Raw genomic sequence first — 27,836 nt, 5'->3', positions numbered from 1 at the left:
CTTTACAGAACATACCAGGTAAATTTTTCAGAGCCCATGCTTTGGCCCATACTCTGGTGACATCATCTAGTAACTTGCTAGATAAAACCTCTCCATTGAGCAGAGTTGCAGTATCAAGGGATGTGGTTTTGAGCCAGGATTAGGGCGTTTGATAGAGGAACAGGTATAGACTTACATCTCAATAACTTATCTGACTCTTTATAAATGGTGAGACCTGTCTTACAGTTCAATAATTGAGCCAGCTCCTTATGAATTACTAGACTGTTACAAGCTGCTACATCACTGTAACTGAGTCAGGTCTACATAAATTGCTATACTATTCTGTATTCTTACATCTTAGTAATTGAACCAGCTCTTTACAAATTATTTCTATATTCCAGAAACTTGAAGATTCTCTACTTGCTCGATTGTCAGCTGCTGAAGGAAACTTCTTGGGAGATTATGCTCTGGTAGAGAATCTTGAGATTACCAAACGGACAGCGGCAGAGATTGAAGTCAAAGTGGTTGAAGCAAAGAAAACAGAGAAGGAAATCAACTTGGCCCGAGAAAGCTACAGACCAGCAGCTGAAAGAGCATCGTTACTCTACTTCCAGTTGAATGAACTGAGCAAAATCAATCCTATGTACCAGTTCTCTCTCAAGGTAAAATTACAGTCCAAGAGTTTTTATTTTTAATTGATTTTGCTGTTTTTTATAGTAACTTTTACTTGGCTACTGGTCAAACTTTGATCATAATTCTGAGCAGATTTATAATAATAATAATAATAATGAAATAATAATAATGAAATTATTGTATACATATGATCAAAGGGATTCTAGTTTTATACAACCCTTCTTTTTCTCAAGTAGTACATATCTAAAACTATATTATCAAATGTGTCCCTAAATTTTTTCGAGACAAAAGAGGTATGAATTGAAAGATATTTGGTTGATATTTTTAGAAGCAGCTAGCTATTCTGAGGCTCCTTTGTTGTTTTTGTAGTTGTAATTGTTTTTTTATATATATATCTTTACTGAATACATACAGTTTATATAGTTAAGATAGTTAAAATATTGCAACAGTTGCTGCTACTGATTTTGCTATTCAGTTTAAGGTCAATCTTAATCTGGAAAACCTATTCTCAAAGACATTTAATCTGTGCCCTATCAATCTTCATTTTACTTTTCATTCAGATATCATGTATTGAGAACAACATTATCTAATGGGTCCTTCCATTTTTAAGACTGCAGGGTATTGTTTCATGGACAATGGGACTGTAGCTATTAATGTGCTAGATGACCAAATGCAGGGTAAAACAGTGTACATGAAGGAGTGTACATAAAATAGTAATGTTATACAATAAGTAGAAAACGTATAATAGAACATAAATATAAGTACACATAAATATAAATATAGACTATATCTTACAGCTGTTTCGGCCATGTAGATAAGCATGTCTCATTTAACTCATATTAGCCATTTATGGTAGGTCAATATGTAGTTATAAATGAGACATTTACAAAAACACCCTAAGGCCTCATAGTGGAGTTTGTATACAAGTGTAAAATGGTGTGTTGAATTGTGTCCATTCATGCAAAACAGTAACTTAGCCATTCACTTCACAGATATATGTACATGATTGAAATAAACGCTGGGTTCAATATGATTGTCTGAAAACCTTCAGATACAGTGCTCTATCATAGCTGTGGATTAATAGCTGAAACAGATAATAAAAAAAAAAGTATATATTTGTTGGTATTTCAAAGTGCTAATCCCTAAAACTCTAATTTCAGGCTTTCAGTGTGGTGTTTGAAAAGGCTATAGAACGTGCTGAGCCAGCTGATGATGTCAAACAACGAGTTGTCAACTTGATTGACAGTATTACATATTCAGTTTTTATCTACACCACACGAGGACTCTTTGAGAAGGACAAACTCATCTTCACTTGTCAAATGGCATTCCAGGTAAACTTACACACACACACACACATACACACACACATACACACAAACACACACACACGCACATACACACACATACACACACATACACACACATACACACACATACACACAAACACACACACACACACACACACACATAAATGGTGGGAGGAAGAGAGAACTGGGGAAGAGGAAAGAGAAAGGGAGTAGGGAGGAGCAAAATGAAAGAGTGAGATGGGGAAAGAAAAAGTGAGTTTTATATTTAAGCTTTAAAGTCTTTTTTAAATGAGTTTGTGTGTCATCATCATCATCATCATCATCATTTAATATCTGCTTTCCATGCTGGCATGGGTTGGACAGTTTGGCAAGAGCTAGGCAGAAGAGGGCACCAGGCCTCACTGTCAGTTTTGGAATGATTTTTTTGCAGCACCAACCACTTTACAGTGTGGACTGGATACTTTTTATATGGCACCAGCACTGGCAGGGTCACCAAGTAATTTGCAAGGCAAAGATCCTTTGAGAGGGGAGGGGGTATTGGAGGAGGTGATTTTGTGTCAGATGATGAAAGGATAGAGTGTGACAGAGAGACAGAAACAGGTTTCCTTCTGTAGAGATATATCCAGTCAGGGAGAGAGTGGTTTTATATACTCTTTACTCTTTTACTTGTTTCAGTCATTTGACTGCGGCCATGCTGGAGCACCGCCTTTAATCGAGCAATTCGACCCCGGGACTTATTCTTTTGTAAGCCCAGTACTTATTCTATCGGTCTTTTTTGCCGAACCACTAAGTAACGGGGACGTAAACACACCAGCATCGGTTGTCAAGCAATGCTAGGGGGACAAACATACACGCACACACATATATATACATATATACAACGGGCTTCTTTCAGTTTCCGCCTACCAAATCCACTCACAAGGCATTGGTCGGCCCGGGGCTATAGCAGAAGACACTTGCCCAAATTAATATAAACATCCATGCACAATGTTGTTACCATAAAGGAAATATAGAATTGTCACTAGATGTGATTAAGGGTATCAGAACACCTACATTGCTAGAAATAAGAGCTAAAATGCTTCAATGCTGTAGGAAAACAACATAATTGTATACATATATGTTCATAGGGACTGCAATCGCTTGGAAATGTATATATAAGTTCAGCAAAAATTTAGATTCATATGAATATGGTACTTAAGTTAAAGGCACCAGGATTTGGTATGGTATTAACCATATAAATCAAATGGAGTGATTATAATCAAAATAAGCAACAAGGATATCCAAAGGTAGTGTAGTACAATCGTTTCATGCTACTTCATATATATATATATATATATATAGAGAGAGAGAGAGAGAGAGAGAGTTAAAAGAAATATAGTGCTGGCATAGCTCATAGACACAGGCATGGCTGTATGGCAAGAAGTTTGCTTCCCAACCTCATGGTTCTGGGTTCAGTCCCACTGCATGCCACTTTGGTCAAGTGTCTTTTACTATAGCCTTGAGACAAATGAAGCTTTATGAGTGGATTTGATAGATGGCAGCTAAAAGGAGACCATTGTGTATATATACTGGACTACCCATTGGGTCATCGGGAAACTCTGAGTTTCCAAGCATCAGAGTTTTGTTTTAATAATAATGAAATTAATTGTATACAAGTGCTCAGGTGCACCACAACTTGTCAGAAAGTGCACATAGAGTATATACAGTAATGTACAAATGTCTGTAAAGCGAACAATGTCTGAGTCAGATACATGCTTGTGTGTGTATGGAGGGGAGAAAATCAGGTGTAGTGTTGGCGAATCTCAGGAAGCATGGAAGTTTTGAAGGATGCAGTGCTCCAACAACTAACAACTGATGCCGGCAGTTTGTTCCATGCTTCAGCAACTCTCTGTGTGAAAAAATGTTTCCTGAAGTCATGGGAGCTGTGCTGTTTTCTGACTTTGTAAATATGTCCACGGGTGTTAGATAGGTGGAGTTGGAAAAGGTGCTCAGAGTTATTGTTTGTACGATGGTTAATAATTTTATGGGTGTCTGCCAAGTCAGCTGCCAGACATCGGAGTTTCAATGTGTCCATGCCCAGGGAAGTAAGGCGTTCAGGATATGGGGTGTTTTTCTTTCCCAGGTTATTTTGCATGCTTTCAACAAATGTGACATTGAAATCATGCGTAAATGGCTCCTTTCCCCAGAAAAGAAAAGATTTGGCTGCTATTTCTTACCATGTTACAGTTATTTGGGGTCCTTTATCACAAATAGCTGTTATGTGGTAGCAGGGCATGATAAACATAGCAGCCAAATCTTTAGGTGTGAGATACGTTGAATGCATTCAGAAAAAAAAAACTATTGAAAAAATTATTTCACAGCGAGGTTATGAATGGGTCTTTTACAAAATATTTACTGTATTTTTAAAGTCATTTTCACTTTGAAATATTTTTTTAAATATGCCAAAAAAATTTTTGTAATGGCATTCACCTGAAAATAATTTTAAAAAACATTAAAATATAGTCTACTTAAAGAAAGCTAAAATATAAATACTTACTGTACAAACAACTTACATTTTTGAAATCACATTCACTTAAAAATATTTCTAAATGATTAAAATATTGTGTCTAACAAAAACAAAAATAGAAACATTTACTGTAAAAAACTTGTATTTTTTGTTTTCAAGTCACTGTGTCTAATTGAAAGATAAAAGTTTCTTCCTTTTCAGGATTAAGATTATTTTCAGAATATTTTCCCATTATTCACCATTTTGGGTATTTATACCCAATAACCTCTAATATCTCTAAAACATCTTATCGAATTTATGCAAAACTTGTTTTATTCTGTTCATATTAACATTTCAGGGTAAACTTAATTCATAGTATTTTCTCATTATGTACCAGTTTGGCTGGGCAACATTGCAAGCAAGCAAGCAAGCAAGATTCAAGCTGATTTTTAATGTATTATAGATATATATATAAATACATAAGTGTGTCTTTGTGTCTGGGTTTACCCCACCACTTGACAACTGGTGTTGGTGTGTTTACCTCCCCATAACTTAGTAATTTGACAAAAGGGACCAATAGAATAAGTACAAGACTTTCAAAAAATGAGAAATAGGTACTGAAGTCAATTCATTCAACTAAAGATCTTCAAGGCAGTGCCTCAGTATGACCTCAGTAAAGGATAGATGTGTGTGTGTGTGTGGTGTGTGTGTGTGTGTGTGTGTGTGCATGCACATACATCTGTGTTTGTGTGTATCTTTGTCTTGACATCACTTGATAGTTGTAAACAAGCATCATCATCATCATCATCATACAAGCAAGATTGTTCATTTCCAGTTTTCTGAGAAAAGCATGTCGATAGGAAGGGCATCTGGTTGTAGAAAAATCTGCCTCAACAAATTCAGTGTGACCATGCAACAATGGAAAAGTAGATGTTGATGATGGTGGTAGTGGTGGTGGTGGTGGTTGTCATCGTCGTCCTCATTGTTGTCGTGATGAGAGTGAGAAGGAAAGAAATACAAACATTTCACTCATTGCCTGTCATCCTCTGACTGATTCATAAAAATAAAAACAAACCTTCATGTATGTTTTAACATTTCTAAGATTCTAGGAACACTATACTATCTCTTATTTACTCATACTGAGAAAAAAGTTTGTAATAATATTGGTCTCAAATTTTGGTACAAGACCAGCATGTTCATTGAGAGCGGGTAAATTGATTACATTGACCCCCCAGTGTTTTACTAGTACTTACTGTAATCAACTCTGGAAAGATGAAAGGCAAAGTTGACTTCAGCAGAATTTGAACTCAGAACATAAAGCTGTATGAAATGCTACTAAGCATTTTGTCTGGCATGCTAATGATTCTGCCAGCTCACTGCCTTCTAAAATTTGTAATAGTGTTAGATAACATCAAGTAAATGTATTTTTGGATCGAACTGTTTGGTCTGACATCATCATCATCATCATCATCATCATCGTTTAACATCTGCTTTCCATGCTGGCATGGGTTGGACGATTTGACTGAGGACTGGCGAGCCAGATGGCTGCACCAGGCTCCAATCTCATCTGGCAGAGTTTCTACAGCTAGATGCCCTTCCTAATGCTAACCACTCCGAGAGTGTAGTGGGTGTTTTTATATGTCACTGGCACGTGGGCCAGTCAGGTGGTACTGGAAACAGCCACACTCAAATGGTGTTTTTTATGTGCCACCTGCACAGGAGTCAGTCCAGCGGCACCGGTAATGACCTCGCTCCACAATGATAAATTGTTCCTTTAAACTTTTTTTTAATACCAACCACCCTGAAACTACTCCTTGTCCTATGATACAAACTTTCCATTTTAAAAAAAAGTCTAAATTAAATAATAAACCATCCATCAAAATCTTATGTAAATTTATGTTCTAAACACCAGTATATTAATGTTATTTTACTAAATTCTTCATTACTTTAAAGATTAACTGAAACAAAGGCAGTGTTAAAGGTTAAGGAATTTTAGATTAAAATTGATTCCATGACACAATCAGTTGAAGTAAGCATGTAGGTACTTTGAGTAACTTGTTGTACAACTGTCGAGACATCTGGCCTTAAGTAAGACCGTCCAGTCAACAAAAACTTGACGTGGCTTTTACATTGAAAATATAAAGATAACAGAAGCTATTAATATATCAATATCAATCTGTCTATTTGTTTTTCTTTCTTTCTCTCTTTCTCTCCTCTCTCTCTCTCCTCTCACTCACCCTATCTCTCTCTCTCTCTTTTGAAAGAGAGAGAGAGATTTTGATTTTATGTGATTTACTAATACAACAGACAAAAATAGAACAAACAACAAATACATAGAAATCAGGTCACTTGACTGGTAAGGAATAACAGCCAACTCTTCCTCAAATTACATCTTACAGAAAGGACACAACATACAATATATTTTGTTTATTTTTCTGGTTAGGTTTGGAGGAAGGGGCAGTGCCTGTGGTCTTCACAGCCGCTCTGAAACCTCTGAAATTTATGCCCTCAATGTTTCACTTAAACGGTTACAAGCATACACCTGCAGGAAACAAGAGTTGGGAGAACATTCCAAAAAGATGACCTTCTTGAGAGGAAGGGCTGAGTGTATGGTTAATATGGGACCAGGGAATTGGACATAGCATAGATGATGTGGGGAAGGAGAGACAAGTGAGTCAGGGCTGTCTGATTGGAGTTAGCACAAGGCCAGCCAGCTCTAAGAAGAAGGGGCCATTATAGTTGTGGTAGACAAGGCAGAAAGAGGAACAGCACATCTGTGGACTAGAAACTGCAGTGTGGGTGAAGTAGATATTGTACTCCTATTTATAAGATGAGATGATCATGGCTGGAATGTCTTTGATTATGTATCAGCTTGATCAGGGATGATTTAGGGATTAAATAACAACAGCTAAATAATAATCGTCTCAAATTTTGTTACATGGCCTGTGATTTTAGTGAGAGGGGCTCAGTCAATTATATTGATCAAAGTGTTTGACTAGTACTTATTTTATCAACCCCAAAAGGATGAAAGGCAAAGTCATCTTCAGTGGAATTTGAACTCATAATGTATAGAGCTAGAAGAAACGTCACCACTTCGTTTGACGTCGGTCGTGTTTTTTTACGCTCTGTAAAATTCGGTAAAAAAGAACAAAAAGCGTGGTTGTTGTTGTGGAAATTCTGAACGGCGTTGACGCGGTTTCGCGTTTCGCTCGTTCAGCGCGTTAAACTTTTTTCTGTTTTGGCGGCCGTTTTCGGTCTGTCAGACAGAAGGAAATGGACTATGAGTCTCTAACAGACTTGTCCACGACAGATGAGGAACTGGAACAGGCAATTGCAGTGAAGCTGATGGAGGAAAAGGCTGGAGTTTTCGAGTCTTTATCAGACTCGCCTACGTCTGAGAAGGAGCTAGAAATGGCAGCAAGGAAATTGGAAAAGAAGCTGAGTTATACTTATGCCGGTGTAACCAAGAAGGCGGAAGAGAAAGGGGTCGACTTGGCCAAGCTACCAAGTTACCAGAAACACATGAAAAAGGAAAGCGGTGAGGTGGAACTATCACCGACACCCAGGAGAAAAGAATGGTATGATAAGAGGACCATTGTTTACAGGGTGTGCGCAAACGAAAGGAAGAGGGTAGAAGTTGTATCCATGGAATGGATAGAGGAAGCCCTGCGAAGAACTGAGGAGGAAATAAATTTTCTGACTCGAGGATCCAAGTACGGGACCGTAGTTGTGCACTTTAAAACTGAGTCTGCAGCGAGGAAGATGGCGGCGAAGGCGGTGAAGTCGGAAAAGGTAACACTGTTACCTACGTATTTAAACAGGAGGATTACACGAATAAGGGTGGAGGGAGTGCCACCAAACGTGGAGGCAGAATGGATTGTGGCGGCTGTGATCAGCGGCCACGAGGACGAAGTAGATATTCTCCATGCCTCGGTTAAGTCCGAGGGCTGGAGAGGCGTAACAGTGGAGCTGAACGTACAGGCAGAGACCGAGGTACTGGTGGACCTGACGGAAAGCATCAGACTGGGAGAAGTGATCATGAGAGTGTGGGTGGAGGGCAGGGCTCCACGTTGTTACAAGTGTGGCCTGAGGGGTCACATAAGAGCCTTCTGCCCTCCCCCAGGGAAAGAAATGGATCCCGAACCAGAGAGAGAGAAGCAGAAACCAGAGGAGAAGGAAACAGAGGAAGAGAATACACAGAAATGGAAGGAAGCTGGAAGTAAGAGGAAGAGAAGAATACGTGGAAAAGAAAATAATATGGAACCCAATCCACCCCAAAACCACCCACGCCCTCTGAGTCCCACCCTATCCATGGACATTGAACCCACCCGCTCCCCCCCAACAAGAAAACAAAAGAAAAAAAAGAATACACACACACAAGAGATTGAAATCGATATCAGGCCGTACATTTGTACTATGACTGAACAGAAAGAAGTTAAAAGTCTAATGGAAGAGTATATAATGGTATGATGTTGGTGAGACTAGGTATGCTGTGATTGAAAAGAAGAACATAGGTGACTTTATGGTGATGTGTGAATGCGAGAATTGGGAGGTGAAAGATATAAGAATGAGCGATGAATTCGTGGAAAATATGGATGAGTATTTCGGAGTAAGAATGGATATGGAATTTGTTCGTATTGGCAAGGAACATTCAAGTGACTATGAAAAACAAAGGACAGGTAAGTGATGCTGACGGACGGGGCCGTTGGTATCGCTTTCATTAATCATTTTTTCGTTTAACAATTCATGTTCATAAAGTTTAATTATAATGTTATATGTCCCCATGTTTCTTAGTGTCCCTTTCTGTGTCGCCCCTAGTGGGTAATAAAGAAATAAGAAACGTCACTAAGCCTTTTGTCTGACATGCTAACAACTCTGCTAACTAATTAATAATGATTTCTTTATGTAATTAATTTAATTCCAATCTAAATAACCAATAAAAGTGTTATTTATTGCAAAGAGTGTTTAATACTTTACAAACAGTTATATTTTCTTTTTGAATTTATAAAGAAATTTCTAGGAATTTAATAACACAGATATTTTTCAATTTAACAGATTCTTCTTTTGAAGAAAGAAATAAATGCAACTGAATTGGATTTCTTATTACGCTTTCCTTCTATTCCCAACCTTACTAGTCCTGTTGACTTCATCAACAATTTAGGATGGGGCGGAATCAAGGTATGTAAACACTTGCAACACTTTTGCTATAAAATTTAACTATATATGGAAAAATAAAATGTTTCTTTCTCTCAATCTCAGTGTCTGTCTGTCTGTCTGTCTGTCTATCTGTATGTATGCATGTATATGTATGTATTTAAATTCAATATGTGACCGCGTGTGTATCGTTGGCGATTTTTTTCCTCCGTCTGTCTTCCCTTCCTTGGATCTTTCCTTTTCCTATGTTTCAGACGAAGAGCTCCGCTTGAAACGTTAAATCCTCCTTCTTTCTTTCCTTTCCTGAGCATCCAATAACACTATACTTGTTCCACATCCTCGTGTTGTGTTTTCTCTTTGTGTTTTCATGTTTGGATTAACTTTATGTATGTATGTATGGGCATGGCTGTGTGGTTAGGGAGCTTGCTTTCTAACTACATGGTTTCAGGTTCAGTCCCACTGCATGGCACTTTGGTTAGGTGTCTTCCGCTATAGCCCTGAGCCCACCGAAGTTTTGTGATTGAATTCGGTACACGGGAGTTACTGCCGTGTATGTATGTGTGCGTATAGCTGCTCAGTGCCTCTCCGAAAGAGAGAGAGGGTATGTATGTATGTATGTATGTATGTATGTATGTATGTATACATGCCTACATACATATACATACATGAAATTCTTTTTTGGAGCAGTGGATCTCAAAGCAGATAAATCTATAGATAATAGCATGCAAATATTGGGTTTAAAACTCCTTTGATAGAAAAAGTAGAAGACTACTTGTAAGGTATGTAGATTCATGTCCCCTGGGTAGCCTTTGACATTTTATATCCAAGTTATCAAAGAGTTTTCTTAACCTAATATTTTCATGCTATTATTACACATTATCTACTTCAAGATCTGTTAATTTTTGTTTAGTGGTGGGAGAGATATTTAAGAAGAGAAAAAGGGCCAAGTACCTTAAATTATCAAATAAAATCTTTTACTACATCTGGTTTAGTTGTTTATTGTATTGATTGCAAATCCTGCAACTATTGACATCATATTGCATCTGAGGTAGGAGTGTAGTAAGTATCAGTGATGACAATACTGGTAGTCAATCTGGTTGAACTAAACTTATCTCCTAAAAATAAAGAAGGAAAAAAACTGATTTTGCTGTTCCTAGTCAAATGAAATCAATATTATATTCCTCTAGGCATTGGCCAGTCTTGAAGATTTTCGCAACTTGGATAGGGACATAGAAGGCTCTGCTAAAAGATGGAAGAAATTCGTTGAGTGTGAATGTCCAGAAAAGGAGAAGTTTCCTCAGGAATGGAAGAATAAAACATCTCTTCAGAAACTTTGCATGATGAGGGCTCTCCGACCAGACAGAATGACATATGCAATCAGGTGAGTTTCAACAGGTAGCTTAATTCTTGTGACATTTCTTGTTTCTTTAAGTGACACTCTGTCAGTTATGATGACAAGAGTTCCAGTTGATCCGATCAATAGAACAGCCTGCTCATGAAATTAATATGCAAAGTGGCTGAGCACTCCACAGACACGCATACCCATTAATGTAGTTCTCAGAAAGATTCAGTGTGACACAGTATATGACAAGGCTGGCCCTATGAATTACAGGCACATCTCATTTTTGTCAGCTGAGTGGACTGGAGGAACGTGAAGTAAAGTGCTCAAGGACACAATGTGTCACCAGGAATTGAACTCACAACTTTGTGATCATGAGCCAGTTACCCTAACCATGCACTTGTTGTTTCTTTAACTCCTTGATAAACACCATTTTTCTCTCCTTTCCAGATACTCCCACCCATCTTTATACAATACAGGGAAGCCATGCATCTCCTTTAAAGCGAGATACCTGTACCTCTCAACTCCTCACATAAAGCCTCTTCTTTTTCTACTACAACTCACTCAGTCAAGGGCTTTTGTTCCTTATTCCTTTTTTTTTGTCTTGCAATTTACTTGGTGACATCACTAGTGCCGGTGTCATGAAAGAAGCATCTAATACATTCTGTAAAGTGGCTGACATTAGGAAGAACACAGAAACCATACCTAAGTATACAATGGAACTCAGCACAACTCTCCAGCTCATTGGATCATGTCAAACCATCTAACTCATGACAACACAGAAGATAGACAGATGATGGTGATGATGACAATGGTGGCAGCAGTGGTGACGATGCTGCTGCTGCTACTTCTGCTGTTGCAGTAGAAGCATTGTTTTACAGTGACACAATTTTCCTATTGCTAATCATTATCTGTTTTTCAAAGTGTCACCAAAATGAGACGGAACCCCAAACCACGTGTTTGGGAAGTAAACTGGCTATAATAACCGATTGCTAAAGACACATTCACTGATTTCCAAAGCCTCTCTATTTAGCGTACCTTAACCCACAGGTATTCTTTTTACTCTTATTACAATGGCTTATACTCCTCTGAACTAAGAAACTATGAACCAAATCTACCGAAATCCAACTTATTCTCCTCCTCCTCTCACAATCTTTATTGTATGTTACTCCACTTCATATTCTGCAAATGTATCCTGTCATCCTTCTCCAGAACTTTGTCTCTGGAATTCAGAACCAACTTACAAAAATTCAAGATGTAAAACAGTCTACATCAGCTTCACCAGACTGAGATGGTCTGCAAATGTTTTGGCATTGCCCCTCTTCATTGAATGGTTCTATAAGCTTATGTATTTGTAGTTTTTCAATTCAACATTTTCTCTTTTAAAAAAAAAATTATTAAAAAAAAACATTGTAGTTGTATATTTGCAGAGAACTTTTGGGGCAAGTATTTTATTTTACTGTTGAATGTACATATTAACATTATCCACTATTTTGAAAAGTTGATGAATGTATGACCTTTATAGGCTTAGTGAGGTAACTATTTCTTGTCAATCTGATACAAGAGTTTAGGGTATTTCTTGCTGAAAAGATGAACCCATAATCTTTGAATTGATAATCCAAAACTTTGTAGTGACGCCATCTTGGAAATCTCCAGCACGCATGCACAGAGTTGGATTCTTCCACGAGGCCTGCCGGAAGTTCCCTCATGCACATGCACAGAAAACTAGCAGCAGCAAAATTCCATCATATCGTTCCTCAAACACCAACAGTTGAACAGGACAGTCATGTTTTATCATCTCTCTCAAGCTGCTGCCTTGTGGCGTATCTCTGCTATGCTTGAACGGACAGGATTGGCTCACTCCACTTGACTACTGCGATAAGCTCCCAGGCTGCCGATTCACCCAGAGGAAGAAATGTATGTATTGCGAATCAAGAAATAAATATTTATACTTTTGAAGTTAATCGGAAGTCTTGACTCTTTCCTTCGATTAATATTTATTTCTTGATTTCTAAAGTATTGTTCCATTCCATTTTTTTGACTAGTATTAAAAATAACAGTTGTAATAATTCATCTGGTTTGCTAATTAACCCCGTATTTCACCAGTTCTTTATCTGTTATTGCAGGAATTTCATTGAAGAGAAGATGGGCACACAGTATGTTGAAGGACGCCAAGTGGACTTTGCCAAATCTTATGAAGAATCTGGTCCTGGTACTCCAGTATTTTTTATCTTGTCTCCTGGAGTGGATCCCCTCAAAGATGTAGAGGCATTGGGCAAAAAATTAGGTTTCTCAAATGACAACAAGAACTTCCACAATATATCTCTGGGTCAAGGACAAGAAATCATAGCTGAAGAAGCTATGGACATATCAGCTCAAGAAGGACACTGGGTAATCCTACAAGTAAGTTAGGGTGTCTTACAGCCTTTTCAGTTAGCAAACCCACACAACATGAATATAGATATGTGTATGTTTGTGTGTATGTATGTGTGTATATATCTTTATATATAAAAGAGAAGTTGTGTGTCTGTCTCCTACGATTTAGATTCCTAACTACTCCCACATTTTGCGGTGCAGTATCTTATAGTCGTGATTCATATCGAGCCCTTCTGGGTATTAGCGCACGTCTACGATGAGTCTACGATTTAAAAAAAAATTTACCATCATTTTTTTCCATTTTAATGCATTTTTTCGCTATTATATAAGGGAAGTAACTCTCTAAAAATGTCTACGATGAGTCAAAGATTTAAAAAAAATTTACCATCATTTTTTTCCATTTTAATGCATTTTTTCGCTATTATATAAGGGAAGTAACTCTCTAAAAATGTCTACGATGAGTCAAAGATTTAAAAAAAATTTACCATCATTTGTTTTCCATTTTTAATGCATTTTTTTGTTATTTTTTTGGCTATAACTCTCTAAAAATGCTTATATAGTTATTTCCCTTACAAACCCGAGCAATGCTTGGTGATACTGCTAGTATATATATAAATTAGGAAAAACCCACCTTTTATCAATTCAATAATAAAAAATTAAATTATACCATTTAGAAAAATTACATATTATAGAAAGATTAAATATAAGATAAAACATATAACAATGATTAAGTAATGTGCAAAATAAATATATACGTTTTATTTATTATTTTGCACATTACTTAATCATTGTTATATGTTTTATCTTATATTTAATCTTTCTATAATATGTAATTTTTCTAAATGGTATAATTTAATTTTTTATTATTGAATTGATAAAAGGTGGGTTTTTTTCTAATTAATATATATATATATTATATTTTGTGAAATTTGATTTAGTATTTCTATATTGAATTTTTCCCTGTAAGTTTGTAATAATATTCCCTCATATTATTATTATTATTATTATTATATATATATATATATATATATACATACATATATACAGTAATCCCTCGCTATATCATAGTTCACCTATCATGCACTCAGTACATTATGGATTTTTCTGGCTAATATATGTAAATTTATATTGGGACTCCTCAGTATATTGCAGGTTTCTGCGGCCGATAGGTATTTATATTTTTTTAGATTTTAATTATTTCTGTGGGAGGTTATTTTAGAATATAACACCTGCGATAGTCGAGGGATTACTGTATGTATATATATATATGCATATATATATATATATACTAGCAGTATCGCCCGGCGTTGCTCAGGTTTGTAAGGGAAATAACTATAAAGCATATTTAGAGAGTTATAGCCAAAAAATAGCAAAAAAATGGAAAAAAAATTATGGTAAATTTTTTTTGACAGTTAAAAAAGGTGGAGTTGCGTCCCCTAGACGGTCTGTGGTTTGGGTTTCTGAAATTCGACCCCATGTCGAATTTATCGATCTTTTTCAGAACTGGGGGAACTTTTCAAAATTTTCGCTGCGTTAGTTTTGAATTATGACATTGGGCTATGTGTGTGTCAAGTTTCATCAGAATCGGTTGAAAGCCGTGGTCAGGGTGAGGGTACGAGAAAACAGACACACAGAAAACGCACAGACAAACTGCCGTTTATATAGAGAGAGATATATTCAAAATGTGACTGCGTGTGTACCATTGTCGATTTTTTTTCCTCTGTCTTCCCTTCTCTGGATCTTTCCTTCTCCTATGTTTCCAACGAAGAGCTCTGCTCGAAATGTTAAACCCTCCTTCTTCCCTTCCTTCTTGAGCATCCAATAATACTATACTTGTTCCACGTCCTCGCGTTGTTGTGTTTTCTCTTTTTTTTTCATGTTTGGATTAACTTTATATATATATACAAACGGTAGTGCATCAGCATGGCCGCAGCTCTGAGCTGAAACTAGAGAACAAAAAAAATGTATGTATGTATAAGTACATACAAAACTACACTTGTGCATCCATATACCCTCTTTTTTTCACAAACAAGAGAAAGAGTTCTCAATTTATATGGTAAAAGATATTTATCTGTACGAATTATGTGGTTCATTCAGTTACTACTTAGAGTTCTCTGCTTGGTTTACTCATGTCAGTTATTATTACCTGAGAACATTGTAAACCTGAGAAGAAACCAAAGTGAATCACCATCTTTGTACACACACATGCATACACACACACAACACCACACCACACCACACACACGCGCGCACACACACACACACACACACACACACACACATTCATTTGTTGAAAATTTCACTATGCCCCAGCTTCAGCATTTTTTATTATGGATTTTTTTCCTTATATTTCTTTACTACTATCTTAATTTGGTATGGAACTATAAATTTTTTTGATCATTGCATATTTTAACACCTCTTTGGTTTTATATTTTGGATGGAAGGATTTTAGTAGCTTTTGTTATTATCTCTTTAATGTAGGCAGGACTCACAATAACGATGTAAATGTTTCTACCAGGAATATGGCACAAATAACTGCAAGGCACAAGTATAGCTGTGTAGTTAAAAAGTTTGCTTCCTAACCAATTGGTTTTTGGATTCAGTCCTATTACGAGGAACCTTGGGCAAGTGTCTTCCATAGTCCTGAAACAAGCAAAAGCCTTGCAATAAAAGAATCCCATTGTGTATATATGTGGTGGTGGTGGTGGTGGTGGTGTGGGGGTCCTATCTTGACATCACATGTTAATTGTAAATGAGTGTTATTGTTATATAAGCAATGTCATTCTTTTTCAGTCTTTCATGAAAACCTGTCTGTTCACAGGGAAATATAACTTCATTTAGAATGAAGTCAATGATGGGGACAGGATGGGCATCCAGCCATAGAAAATAGGATTCAACAAATTCCATCTGACCCATGCAAGCATAGAAAAGTGGATGTTAAAACAATGAACCATAATGATGAATATGTCATTCGTGTAATTTGGAAATGCTCCAACATCACGCACAACCTGTTCCTATAATTTTGTACTTTGTATCCAGTGAGAAAAAGACAAACAATACAGTCTTTCATTCTTTTATGGTTTATTGGTTTCTATAATTTGACTTTTGCTGTGCTGAGACAATGCCTTCCAAAGTATAGTTAATTACATTGACCCAAGTACTTAGATTACCTGTTTCATATTTCAGAATTATGAAAGACAAAGAGCATCTAGCAGAATTTGAACTCAGAATATAAAGGGATAAACCCAATTACTGCAAGATATTTTGTCTGATTCTGCCATCTAGTGGTTTCTCATTTTATTTACTCTTTTCAGGCACAATATGTAAATTTGGTTTACATTTTATTGATCACTATTTATCAAATGGTCCTATTTACCAGAGTTACAACCTTTTAGAGAGTTGTCTCTCTTTTTCAGACTTAAATACCATAAGGTGTTTATATCAATTTCCACCAGTACACACATCTATTTCACAGTCTATCTATCCATCTATCAGTCTATCTGTCTATCTATCTATCTATCTATCTATCTATCTATCTATCTATCTATCTATCTATCTATCTATCATCTATCTATCTATCTATCTATATACACGATCCCTATTGATCGTTTTTTCTTTTTTTTTCCTTTCCCTTTTTTCTTTTTGTTTCTTTCCTTTTTTTCCCTTTTACGATCCCTTTTGATCGAAAACCTACCCCACTTTTTTTTCTCTCCCTAAAAAGAAAAGCTCTACTTTGTAATCTATCCCATCTATGTGCAGCCCTGTGTGGCTAATAAAGAAACATATCTATCTATCTATCTATCTATCTATCTATCTATCTATCTATCTATCTATCTATCTATCTATATATATATATATATATATATATATCTATCTATCTGTTTGTCTGTCTGTCTGTCTGTCTATCTATCTATCTATCCACCTATCTATCTATCTACACACACATATAATAATAAGAGTAAATAATTTCTTCGATGGTTTTTCAAAAAACCAAGAATTATTTACTGGTAGATTTCGGTATGTAAATATAACCATTAGCGGCAGGAACTTCTGTGAAGTTCAGTATATATTGTATATAAATAGAAGGGGCAGACAACAGGTTGCTTAGCCGCATACCGAAAAATTAGAAATAGAAATAAACAGTCCCCCACTTGTAGAAAATAGAAATAAACAGTCTCGGACTGCTATTTCTAATTTTTTCGGTATGCAGCTAAGCAACCTGTTGCCTGCCCCTTCTATTTATCTACACACACACATATCTATTTCACTATCTATCTGTCTCTCTCTCTCTCTCTCTCTCTCTCTCTTTCTCTCCATCCATCCATCCATCCATCTATCCATCCACTTATTATTTCACAATTTATCAGTCTCTCTGTCTGTCTATCTACAATCATACACACACACTTGAATGACTTCTACTCAATCCCTACCAATTTATTTCCACTCATAAAGCATTAGTTTACTCAAGGCTGAGATAGAAGACACTTTCTCATTGCAAATTGGAATCAAATACAGAACCATGTGGTTGCAATGTGAAGTTTTTAACCACAGACCTAAGCATGTCTCCATTATATGTCAACATATTTTAGTACAATAATTTTGTCTTCATGAATATATTTTTCTTAGAATGTGCATCTTGTTGCAAAATGGCTGGCCAACTTAGAGAAGAAGTTAGAAGAATATAGTGTAGAAAGCCATGAATCTTACAGAGTTTTCGTCAGTGCCGAACCTGCTGCTTCTGCTTCTTCCCACATCATACCTCAGGGTATTCTTGAGTCAGCCATCAAAATTACGAACGAACCTCCTACTGGTATGCAAGCTAATTTGCATAAAGCATTAGACAATTTTGATCAGGTAAAGTATTATTTTGAAATGAGATTTTGAAATGAATTATTGTTTTCAGTGATTTGAAAGTAATTACTAGTATTAAGTAAGAGATTTTTCTTATCTCTTGAGCTCTTGGACAAATAAGACCTATTTCTTTACTACCCACAAGGGGCTAAACACAGAGAGGACAAACAAGGACAGGCAAACGGATTAAGTTGATTATATCGACCCCAGTGCATAACTGGTACTTATTTAATCAACCCCAAAAGGATGAAAGGCAAAGTCGACCTCGGCGGAATTTGAACTCAGAATATAGCGGCAGACAAAATACTGCTAAGCATTTCGCCCGGCGTGCTAACGATTCTGCCAGCTCGCCGCCTAAATAAGACCAGTTACTCAGTGAGATCACAGGGTAAAAAGTAAGAGGGTAAAGATCCCCTTTGGTCATGAATGACCATGGGATTGCACCTAGAAAGTTCTCCTCAAAGGTACAAATTGAGGCATGGTTGTTTATGGAAGACCAGCAGTCGCCCATGCATACCAGCCTCCCCTCTTTGCACCACTGTTGTTACCCAAAGGAAAATCAAAGGCCAATACAGTTTAGCACCAGTGATATTACAACTCATTTCTACAGCTGAGTGAACTGGAGCAACGTGAAATAAAGTGCATTGGTCAAGAACACAACACACTACCTGGTCTGAGAATTGAACTCACTACCTCGTGATTGCGAGCCTGATATTCTAACCACTTAGTTATGTGCCTTCACTGAGATAACAGCGTTCCCCCTAAATGAGATACTGATCCAATACTGGGTTCGAGGCTAGCAATTTTGAAGGGAGGAGACAAGTCAGTTACATCAGTCCCAGTACTTGAATGGCACTTTATTTTATGAACCCTAAGGGGACACAGGGCAAAGTTGATCTTGGCAGTATTTGAAATCTGAACAGAAGGAGCTGGAAAAAATGCTGCTAAGAATTTTATCCTACATGCTAAAAATTCTGCCAGCTCAGCTCCTTCATATATAAGAGATGTTGACTATATATTCTTTCGATAAATTTAAGCTTGTGTGTGTGGTATATGCGGGAGATTTGAAATAAGGACACCTACCTTCTCTTCGTCAGCACAGACCTCTCCAGCGGTAATGCACCCTTCTACTTGGCCCAATCCAAATGTTAAGAATAGCAGCTGCTTTTCCCCTACCTTGACAAAGCACTCACACATCCAGCTCTGTCGGCTACCCCGATCGAAAAAGGCCCAATGCTCCCCTGCCTGCACGCGTGTCACTCCTCCCCTTCCTCTTCCGGTCAGCTCCCCAGCTGCTGATGTCATCCCACAGTGTGTGAAGCCAGAAAGCCGTGATAAGCTGAAAAAAATATCTACTACAAAATAAAAAGGAAGGAAGAAAAGGAAAAAGTGAAAAGACAAAGAACAGCTAAATGTTTCTGTTGTTAAATCTTCTTGTAACCCCTATTAATTGGAACATCTTATTTATGGTTGGTAGATTCTTCCCTTGGACTTAATAAAATCAATTATGTGGCATGTTTGGCAGATTTGGGGAAAGACTGGTACACTTCTGCATTATGTATACTTTGGTGTTTCTCTGTTGTCACCCATTTAGAGTAAAAACATTGCCATAGCACACTATTATAATTTTCATCACCTCCCTTAAGAAATCCTGCATTGGTGCACATTCTCTTGTCAATGGTGCCTGCCTTTCACAACTCTGATCACTCATTCTCCTCTACATCTGCTCTGACCTTCTCTTGAATGGTATGATACTTCTGTGAGATGACGTCAGCAGCCGGGGAGCTGACTGGAACTTGGTGCTGACCGGAAAAGGAAGGGGCAGGAATGACACGCGTGCAGGCAGGGGAGCATTGGGCCTTTTTAATCGGGGTAGCCGACAGAGCTGGATGTGTGAGCGCTTTGTCAAGGTAGGAGAAAAGCAGCTGCTATTTCTAGCGTTCGGGTCAGGCCACGTGGAAGGGTGCATTACCGCTGGAGAGGTCTTCATCAATGAAGAGAAGGTAGGTGTCCTTATTTCAAATCTCCTGCATACACCACAACTTCTCTTTTCCCTGGGCCTTGCCAACATGTGTATTTGGAAAAAAAAACAAAAGCAAGGACAAAAACCTTAGCCTGCTCTGCCAATTGTCAAGATGCTCACCAGCTTCTTTTGAATTAGGTGTGATTCATCCACTTGCTCTGCTTTCTCTGCCTTCCATTTCCTCTCTGTTCTCACATTGAAGCCAGCAGGAGTCCATATAAAGTAAGCCCTCTCTTACTCATGTTACTTAAAATTCTTCAGTGAGAAGATGTTACTGGTCCCATACTGGAGCTGCAAGATGTTACTGGTCCCATACAGTGCTACACCGTTTAGACTGCATGAAATCCCAACCACTTTTACAGAAAGCCACTGATCTTCCACTTAAGGGACTCTGTTTTTGGTAATGTAATCCAGTAGATCAGTAAATGTAATAGGACTCGGGGTACAATAGAATGCTGGTAAATTCAGTCCTTGAATCTGCCAAGCCATCATGATTTGTCAACCTTGAGGAACCAGATTTCAATTTGTATTATATTTATGTATCATGTGATATTTGTATGTTATATCTCTATGTGATATTTGTATGTTATATCTCTATGTGATATTTGTACATGATAGGCAATATTTGTGTTATATGTTATATTTATATTTTACATTTACATGTTATATTTGTATTTCTTATTTGTATGTGATATTTGATTATAACATGATTAGAATGTTGGAGGAAAGAATCACAGAACAAGCTCTTCAAGAAGAGACCAAGGGGTAGGCCAAGAATGAGATGATTGATAATATCCATAGTCTCAGTTGGTCATCATCATCATCATCATCATTTAGCATCCGCTTTCCATGCTAGCATGGTTTGGACAGTTCGACCAGGGTCTGGGAAGCCAGGAGGCTGCACCAGGCTCCGGTCTTATCTGGCAATGTTTCTACAGCTGGATGCCCTTCCTAACGCCAACAACTCCGTGAGTGTAGTGGGTACTTTTTACGTCCCACCGGCACAGGTGCCAGACGAGGCTGGCAAACGGCCACGATTGGATGGTACTTTTTATGTGCCACCGGCACGAGGCCAGTCGGGGCAGCGCTGGCAACGGCCACGTTTGGATGGTTCTCGTACGTACCACCGGCACTGGTATCACAGCTGCAATTTCCATTGATGTTGATTGATTTCGATTTTCACTTGCCTCAACAGGTCTTCACAAGTAGAGTTTTGTGTCCCAAGAAGGAAAGGTATGCATAAGTGGACCAGCTACATCCCAGGTAGAGGCCACGGGTTATGGTGTCACTTGTCCTGCCGGGTCTTCTCACACACAGCATACTTCCAAAGGTCTCGGTCTCTAGTCATTTCCTCAGTGAGACCTAAAGTTCGAAAATTGCTTGAAAATTCAACTGGAAGGTGTAATGATGGTTGCTTCTGATAGGATCCTATGGAGGACATGCTTGTGGACTTTATCCCTATCACCTTTCCAGGAATAGTGAGCAGAATAAAAAGGATGATGACTATTAGTGTGTTAATTTATACCTGTTATATTTCAGTATAGCATTTACCTGTTACTATTTGCCTATTATTTTCTTATGTATTTGTTTCTGATTTCTTTATTATCCATCTGTTTAAAGGACACTTTGGAAAAGTGTGCCCGAGAAGTAGAGTTTAAGAGCATCTTATTTGCTCTCTGCTATTTCCATGCCGTTGTTCAAGAACGGAGAAAGTTTGGACCTCAGGGCTGGAACCGAATTTACCCTTTTAATGTTGGTGATCTGACAATCAGTGTTAATGTGCTGTACAACTACTTGGAAGCCAACAGCAAAGTCCCCTGGGAGGATTTACGCTATCTTTTTGGAGAAATCATGTATGGAGGGCACATCACAGATGACTGGGACAGACGACTTTGTATAACTTATCTTGAAGTGTACATGCATCCAGACATGGTGAGTTGTTGCCTTTTACTACTACCACCATCACTATCTTCCTTGGCATTACTTCCCACTTTACTAACATCCTCTTTCCAAAAAATAATACTTCCTCTTCCTCCTCCTCCTCCTCATCATCATCATCACCACCACCACCACCACCACCACACCACCACAACCAGCAGCAGCTGTCCATTAGTGTCCATTTGTCCATGCTGACATGGGTTGGATGGTTTAACCAGGGCTGGTAAGTTGAGGGGCTCCACCAGACACCAGTCTGATCTGGCATGGTTTCTACAGCTGGATACCCTACCTAATGCCAACCACTCTGAGAGTGTGATGGGTGCTTTTACGTACCATTGGCACAGGTACCAGCTGCAATACACCAGTATCTGCCTCAATTATGATTTCACTTGCTTGATGGATCTTCCTTTTCAAGTGCAGTATATTGCCAAAGGTCTCGGTCATTTGTTATTATAATAAATAAATACTACACTCTCATCATCATCACTATTGCCATTATTAGCATTTCCAGTACTACTATTGGGTTGTCCAGAAAGTTCATGCCAATTTTTAAAGCAAAGAAAAAGGTCAATAAATACTTATCATTACATTTTTAATCAACCAAATAAGAACCATTTTGTTGCACAATGCGTCACCATCTTTCCTTTAACTTGAAAATACCCTCTTCCCAGAATTGAGGTGGTTTCATGGCAAAGAATTCATCAAGGTATCTTTTTACGTCATCCAAGGAATTGAAATTTTTACCATTAAGACTATTCTGCAGAGACCTGAATAAGTGGAAATCTGAAGGAGCCATATCTGGTGAATATGGATTGTTGGGTAAGACATCCCAGCCAAGCTGCAGCAATTTTTGCCTGGTTCCCAAAGCATCAAATGCCGAAAATGAACTTTCTTATCTTCCATTTTAAAGGGTTACAGAATTAACACAGGTTATAGGAACATAAACCTTCTTCCACGAAAAGATAGCTTAAACTGTGATCTAAATGGAGGTGTAGTCAAATCCTATTTTATGGACTCAACCATGTTCTAAAATAAGTCAAAAGGTAAGCTACTATAAATCGCCACAAACTTTCCGGACAACCCAATCATCATCATCATCATCATCATTGTTCGACCGTGGTCGAGACTTTCATAGTCTTTTCAAATGGCTAATAATGTGTGCGCGCGCCACTACTACACACATTGGAAAGCATTGTACAACCAAGTACTAAAGAAGATCTTTCCTCCTCCATGAAACAAAGCTGTTCCCGCTGGACGTCAACCCAGTATTTCTAAGCTACGGACCCAGTGATTTATTGTAAGGTTATCTCCCTAGATAGATTGCCTTCACTACCCCATAGTAACACAAAAAATAAAACAAAATGCAACACTTTAATTCAGTTCCCACATGAATACTACGCTTTGTTTATCATTTGCATCCACTAACTTTTTTATTCTATATTACATTACAGCTTGATACAGAGCTCTATTTGGCTCCTGGATTCCCAATTCCACCAAATATTGACTACAAGGGCTATCACACATATATTGATGAGATGATGCCGCTAGAAAGTCCCTATTTATATGGTTTACATCCGAATGCAGAAATTGAATTCCTCACAAGTACATCAGAGCATCTTTTCCGCACAGTATTTGAAATGCAGCCCCGGGATGCAGGGAGCGATTCAGAAGCTGGTGTTAGCCGAGAAGAAAAAGTAAGCATCCAATTCTTTTATATTTATGTTTTTGTGTGTGTGTGTGTGTGTGTGTGTGTGGTGTGTGTGTGTGTGTATGTGTGTGTGTGTGTGTATGTGTGTGTGTGTGCATGTGTGTGTGTGTGCGTGCGTGTGTGTGTGCGTGTGTGTGTATGTGTGTGTGTGTGTGCATGTGTGTGTGTGCGTGTGTGTGTGTATGTGTGTGTGCATGTGTGTGTGTGTGTGTGTGTGCATGTGTGTGTGCATGTGTGTGTGTGCGTGTGTGTGTATGTGTGTGTGTGCATGTGTGTGTGTGTGTTGTGTGTGTGTATGTGTGTGTGTGCATGTGTGTGTGTGTGTGCATGTGTGTGTGTGTGTGTGTGTGCGTGTGTGTGTGTGTGTGCATGTGTGTGACTGTGTGTGTGTGTGTGTGTGTGAGTGCATAAATGCTGCATGCACACATATATATATGTCTGTGTGTATGTCTGAATGTGTTTGTATGTGCCTGGATGCAAGCACATGTAAAATAAAACGATATGTATATCCATGAAAAGTGTCCTTCATGTGGCAGTAATTTGTTTAACTGAAAGGAAGTCCTAATCAAGTTGATTTAGGATTGGAGACATTCCAGCTATGACCTTCATCTTTGTTTTCATTCACAGTCTATCTTGGACTACATCGTATGTGTCCTCCCACTTTTAAAATAGTAGGGTGTAGTTTGAAAGAGATTTAGCTGTTATTTCTAGCAAGACAAGTGATCCCATAGAAGCTCCGTTATTGATTGATAGAAGAGAGAGAAAAATGGTTCTAAAATGGTTATGCCACCTCAGGCACCTATTTAGATGCACTTCAGAGTTTTAAAAATATAATTCAATGTTTTAAAAAATAAAATAAAGTACAGTCTTGAGTCCTAGGGTTCACTGAGCTGGTTACCCAGTTCCGATGGTGCATAAGTGACCAAGATTGCAACATTCCCCCTGAACAGGATGATAATCCATCACAGGGTTACTCATTTACAGCTGAGTGGATTAAAGTGACGTGGTTTGGGGAGCTAAAACCACAATCTTGCAATTGTATGTGCAACACCCCTTAACTGCTTGGCTATGCACCTTCATATGGTTTTAGAAACCTCAAATTATACTAGATGTATTAAGAATAGATATCTCTTTTACTCTTTTATTTGCTTCAGTCATTTTACTGCGGCCATACTGGAGCACCGCCTTTAGTCGAGCAAATCGACTCCACGACTTATTCTTTGTAAGCCTAGTACTTATTCTATCGGTCTCTTTTGCCGAACCGCTAAGTGACGGGGACATAAACACACCAGCATCGGTTGTCAAGCGATGTTGGGGGATAGACACACAAACACACACACACATATATATATATATATATATACATATATACGACAGGCTTCTTTCAGTTTCCGTCTACCAAATCCACTCACAAGGCATTGGTCGGCCCGGGGCTATAGCAGAAGACACTTGCCCAAGATGTCACGCAGTGGGACTGAACCCGGAACCATGTGGTTGGTTAGCAAGCTACTTACCACACAGCCACTCCTGTGCCTATATATATATAATTAATTATTTATTTCGATATTTACATGTGTAGATTGTGTTGTTCTAAGTATATTTAAATGTATAACTGCACACATGCACACACATGCATACATGCATGCATGCACACACACAAATACATACCAAAGTATAGACAACACTCTGTTGCCAGGTGATATTTTTTTAAAAAGATCTTAATATCTTCCTGTTTATCTTTATGTAGGTAAAGTCAATTTTGGATGAAATTATTGAAAAATTACCAGAAGAATTTATCATGGCAGAAATAATGGCTAAAGTTCCCTTAGAAGAAAGAACTCCCTATGTAGTCGTAGCATTCCAAGAATGCGAACGAATGAACTTGTTAACATCGGAAATTAGAAGGACCCTAAAAGAACTTGATTTAGGTTTAAAGGTAAAATCATTGTTAATATTTTTTAAAACACACCATGCATACAGTTAATCATCATCATCATCATCATCATCGTTTAACGTCTGGTTTCCAGATGGTTTTGACTGAGGGCTGGCAACCAGATGGCTGTACTAGGCACCAGTCTTGATCTGGCAGAGTTTCTACAGCTGGATGCCCTTCCTAACGCCAACCACTCCAAGAGTGTAGTGGGTGCTTTTTACGTGCCACCATCACTGGGGCCAGTCAGGCAGTACTGGCAATGACCTCGCTTGAATCTTTTTACACGTGCTACCAACACAGGTGCCAGTGAAGCGACATGGGTAACGATCACGCTCAAATGGTGCCCTTTTACGTGCCATGGGTACGGAAGCCAGTTGGCTGCTCTGGCAACGATCACAATGATCACGCTCGGATGGTGTTCTTGGCACCCTACTAGCACAGGCATAAGTGCCAGTAAGGCGACGCTGGTAACGATCATACTCGAATAGCCGCTCTGTCAACGATCACACTCGTATGGTGCTCTTTACACCCCGCTAGCACGGATGCCAGTCATCGAAATGATTTTGATTTTGCTCCTTATAAATTAATTACATAACTTAGGATAAAAATTTAATTTGTTCATTAATTTGTTCACCACTTACCTTGTTTCTTTTTCAGGGTGAATTGACAATCACCTCAGACATGGAAGAACTAAGCAACTCTCTTTTTATGGATCAAGTGCCAGGCAACTGGGCAAAAAGGGCATACCCTTCTCTGTACAACCTCACCACATGGTATGCAGATCTTTTGCAACGTGTGAAGGAACTAGAGAGTTGGGTAACAGACTTTCAGCTACCAGCAGCTGTTTGGCTGGCTGGCTTCTTTAACCCACAGTCCTTTCTTACAGCTATCATGCAGCAAATGGCACGTAAAAGTGAATGGCCACTAGACAAGATGTGTCTTCAGTGTGATGTGACCAAGAAAATGCGAGACGACATGGCAGGACCACCTCGAGAAGGAGCTTACATTCATGGGCTCTTTATGGAAGGTGCTCGGTGGGACATGCAGAGTGGGATGATTGCCGAGTCACGGCTAAAAGATCTCACTCCAGTAATGCCTGTGATATTCATTAAAGCCATCCCAGTTGACCGACAGGATACTAAAACTGTTTATCAGTGTCCTGTCTATAAGACCAAACAGCGAGGCCCGACATTTGTATGGACATTTAATTTGAAATCAAAAGAGAAATCGAGCAAGTGGGTTCTTGGTGGAGTAGCTCTGTTGCTGCAGGTTTAAATTAAATGAGCTTGTATTAATGCCCGCCTTGCCTCATAAAAACTAAAACAACTAATATTTTTTATTTGAAGTGTTATATCCCTGGAAATATAATGAAACATTGGAAACAAAAACATACATTATCTAGTATTGCTGTGTTGATTAATGATTACCAGAACCTTGCTACAAAAGTATTTACTTATTTCTCTTTCTTTAGTGGTATTCATTAGGAATCGTGTTGCTCTATATATTCAAAGAATATCCACGTTGCTAAATGTTCAACACTAAATGCATACCAGTTAAAAGACTGAACTTTCACTCTACAGTTAATATCACATTGTGTTTGTTAATCTTCTTTTTTATATTATGTATTAAAAGAAAAATGAAAAAAATTATCTTTTGTAGATTTTTTTCTTATTATGAACTAGCAGTATCGCCCGGCGTTGCTCGGGTTTGTAAGGGAAATAACTATATAAGCATTTTTAGAGAGTTACTTCCTTTATATAGTAGCAAAAAAATGCATTAAAAATGGGAAAAAAATGATGGTAAATTTTTTTTTAAATCATAGACGTGCGCTAATACCCAGAAGGGCTCGATATGAATCACGACTATAAGATAGCTGCTTTTGGTTACACTGCACCGCAAAATGTGGGAGTAGTTAGGAATCTAAATCGTAGGAGACAGACAGCACACAAGCTCACTTTTATATATAAAGATAAATCACAATAGCACATCTAGGAGAGGGATGAGGATGGCACAGTCTGCCCAGAGTGACACTTTTATGGGGGACATTTTGGGGGTTTACTATATAAGCCTGTATAGGCTTGAGGGCCTGGAGGGGGTGGGGGCAGGAAAC

At 38.2% G+C, this 27,836-nt stretch overlaps 1 protein-coding gene across 1 annotated transcript in view; it reads left to right on the top strand.

Annotated features, from left to right (window-relative positions):
* LOC115212689 (dynein beta chain, ciliary-like) overlaps window positions 1–27,363 on the top strand; it is a 168,850-nt gene extending 141,487 nt beyond the window's left edge. The window contains exons 49-58 of the mRNA XM_029781368.2: window positions 381–641; window positions 1,773–1,943; window positions 9,460–9,582; window positions 10,746–10,939; window positions 13,024–13,300; window positions 17,900–18,127; window positions 21,768–22,079; window positions 23,537–23,779; window positions 25,541–25,729; window positions 26,384–27,363. Of these exons, the coding sequence (XP_029637228.1) occupies window positions 381–641; window positions 1,773–1,943; window positions 9,460–9,582; window positions 10,746–10,939; window positions 13,024–13,300; window positions 17,900–18,127; window positions 21,768–22,079; window positions 23,537–23,779; window positions 25,541–25,729; window positions 26,384–27,001 (2,616 nt within the window). The 3' untranslated portion in view covers window positions 27,002–27,363. The remainder of the gene's footprint in view (window positions 1–380; window positions 642–1,772; window positions 1,944–9,459; window positions 9,583–10,745; window positions 10,940–13,023; window positions 13,301–17,899; window positions 18,128–21,767; window positions 22,080–23,536; window positions 23,780–25,540; window positions 25,730–26,383) is intronic.
* The last annotated feature ends 473 nt before the right edge of the window (window positions 27,364–27,836 follow it).

Source organism: Octopus sinensis, linkage group LG1 (assembly GCF_006345805.1).
Source record: "Octopus sinensis linkage group LG1, ASM634580v1, whole genome shotgun sequence".
Lineage (NCBI taxonomy): Eukaryota > Metazoa > Mollusca > Cephalopoda > Octopoda > Octopodidae > Octopus > Octopus sinensis.
Note: the sequence above shows the minus strand (reverse complement) of the source record. Positions and strands in the feature narration are given on the sequence as shown.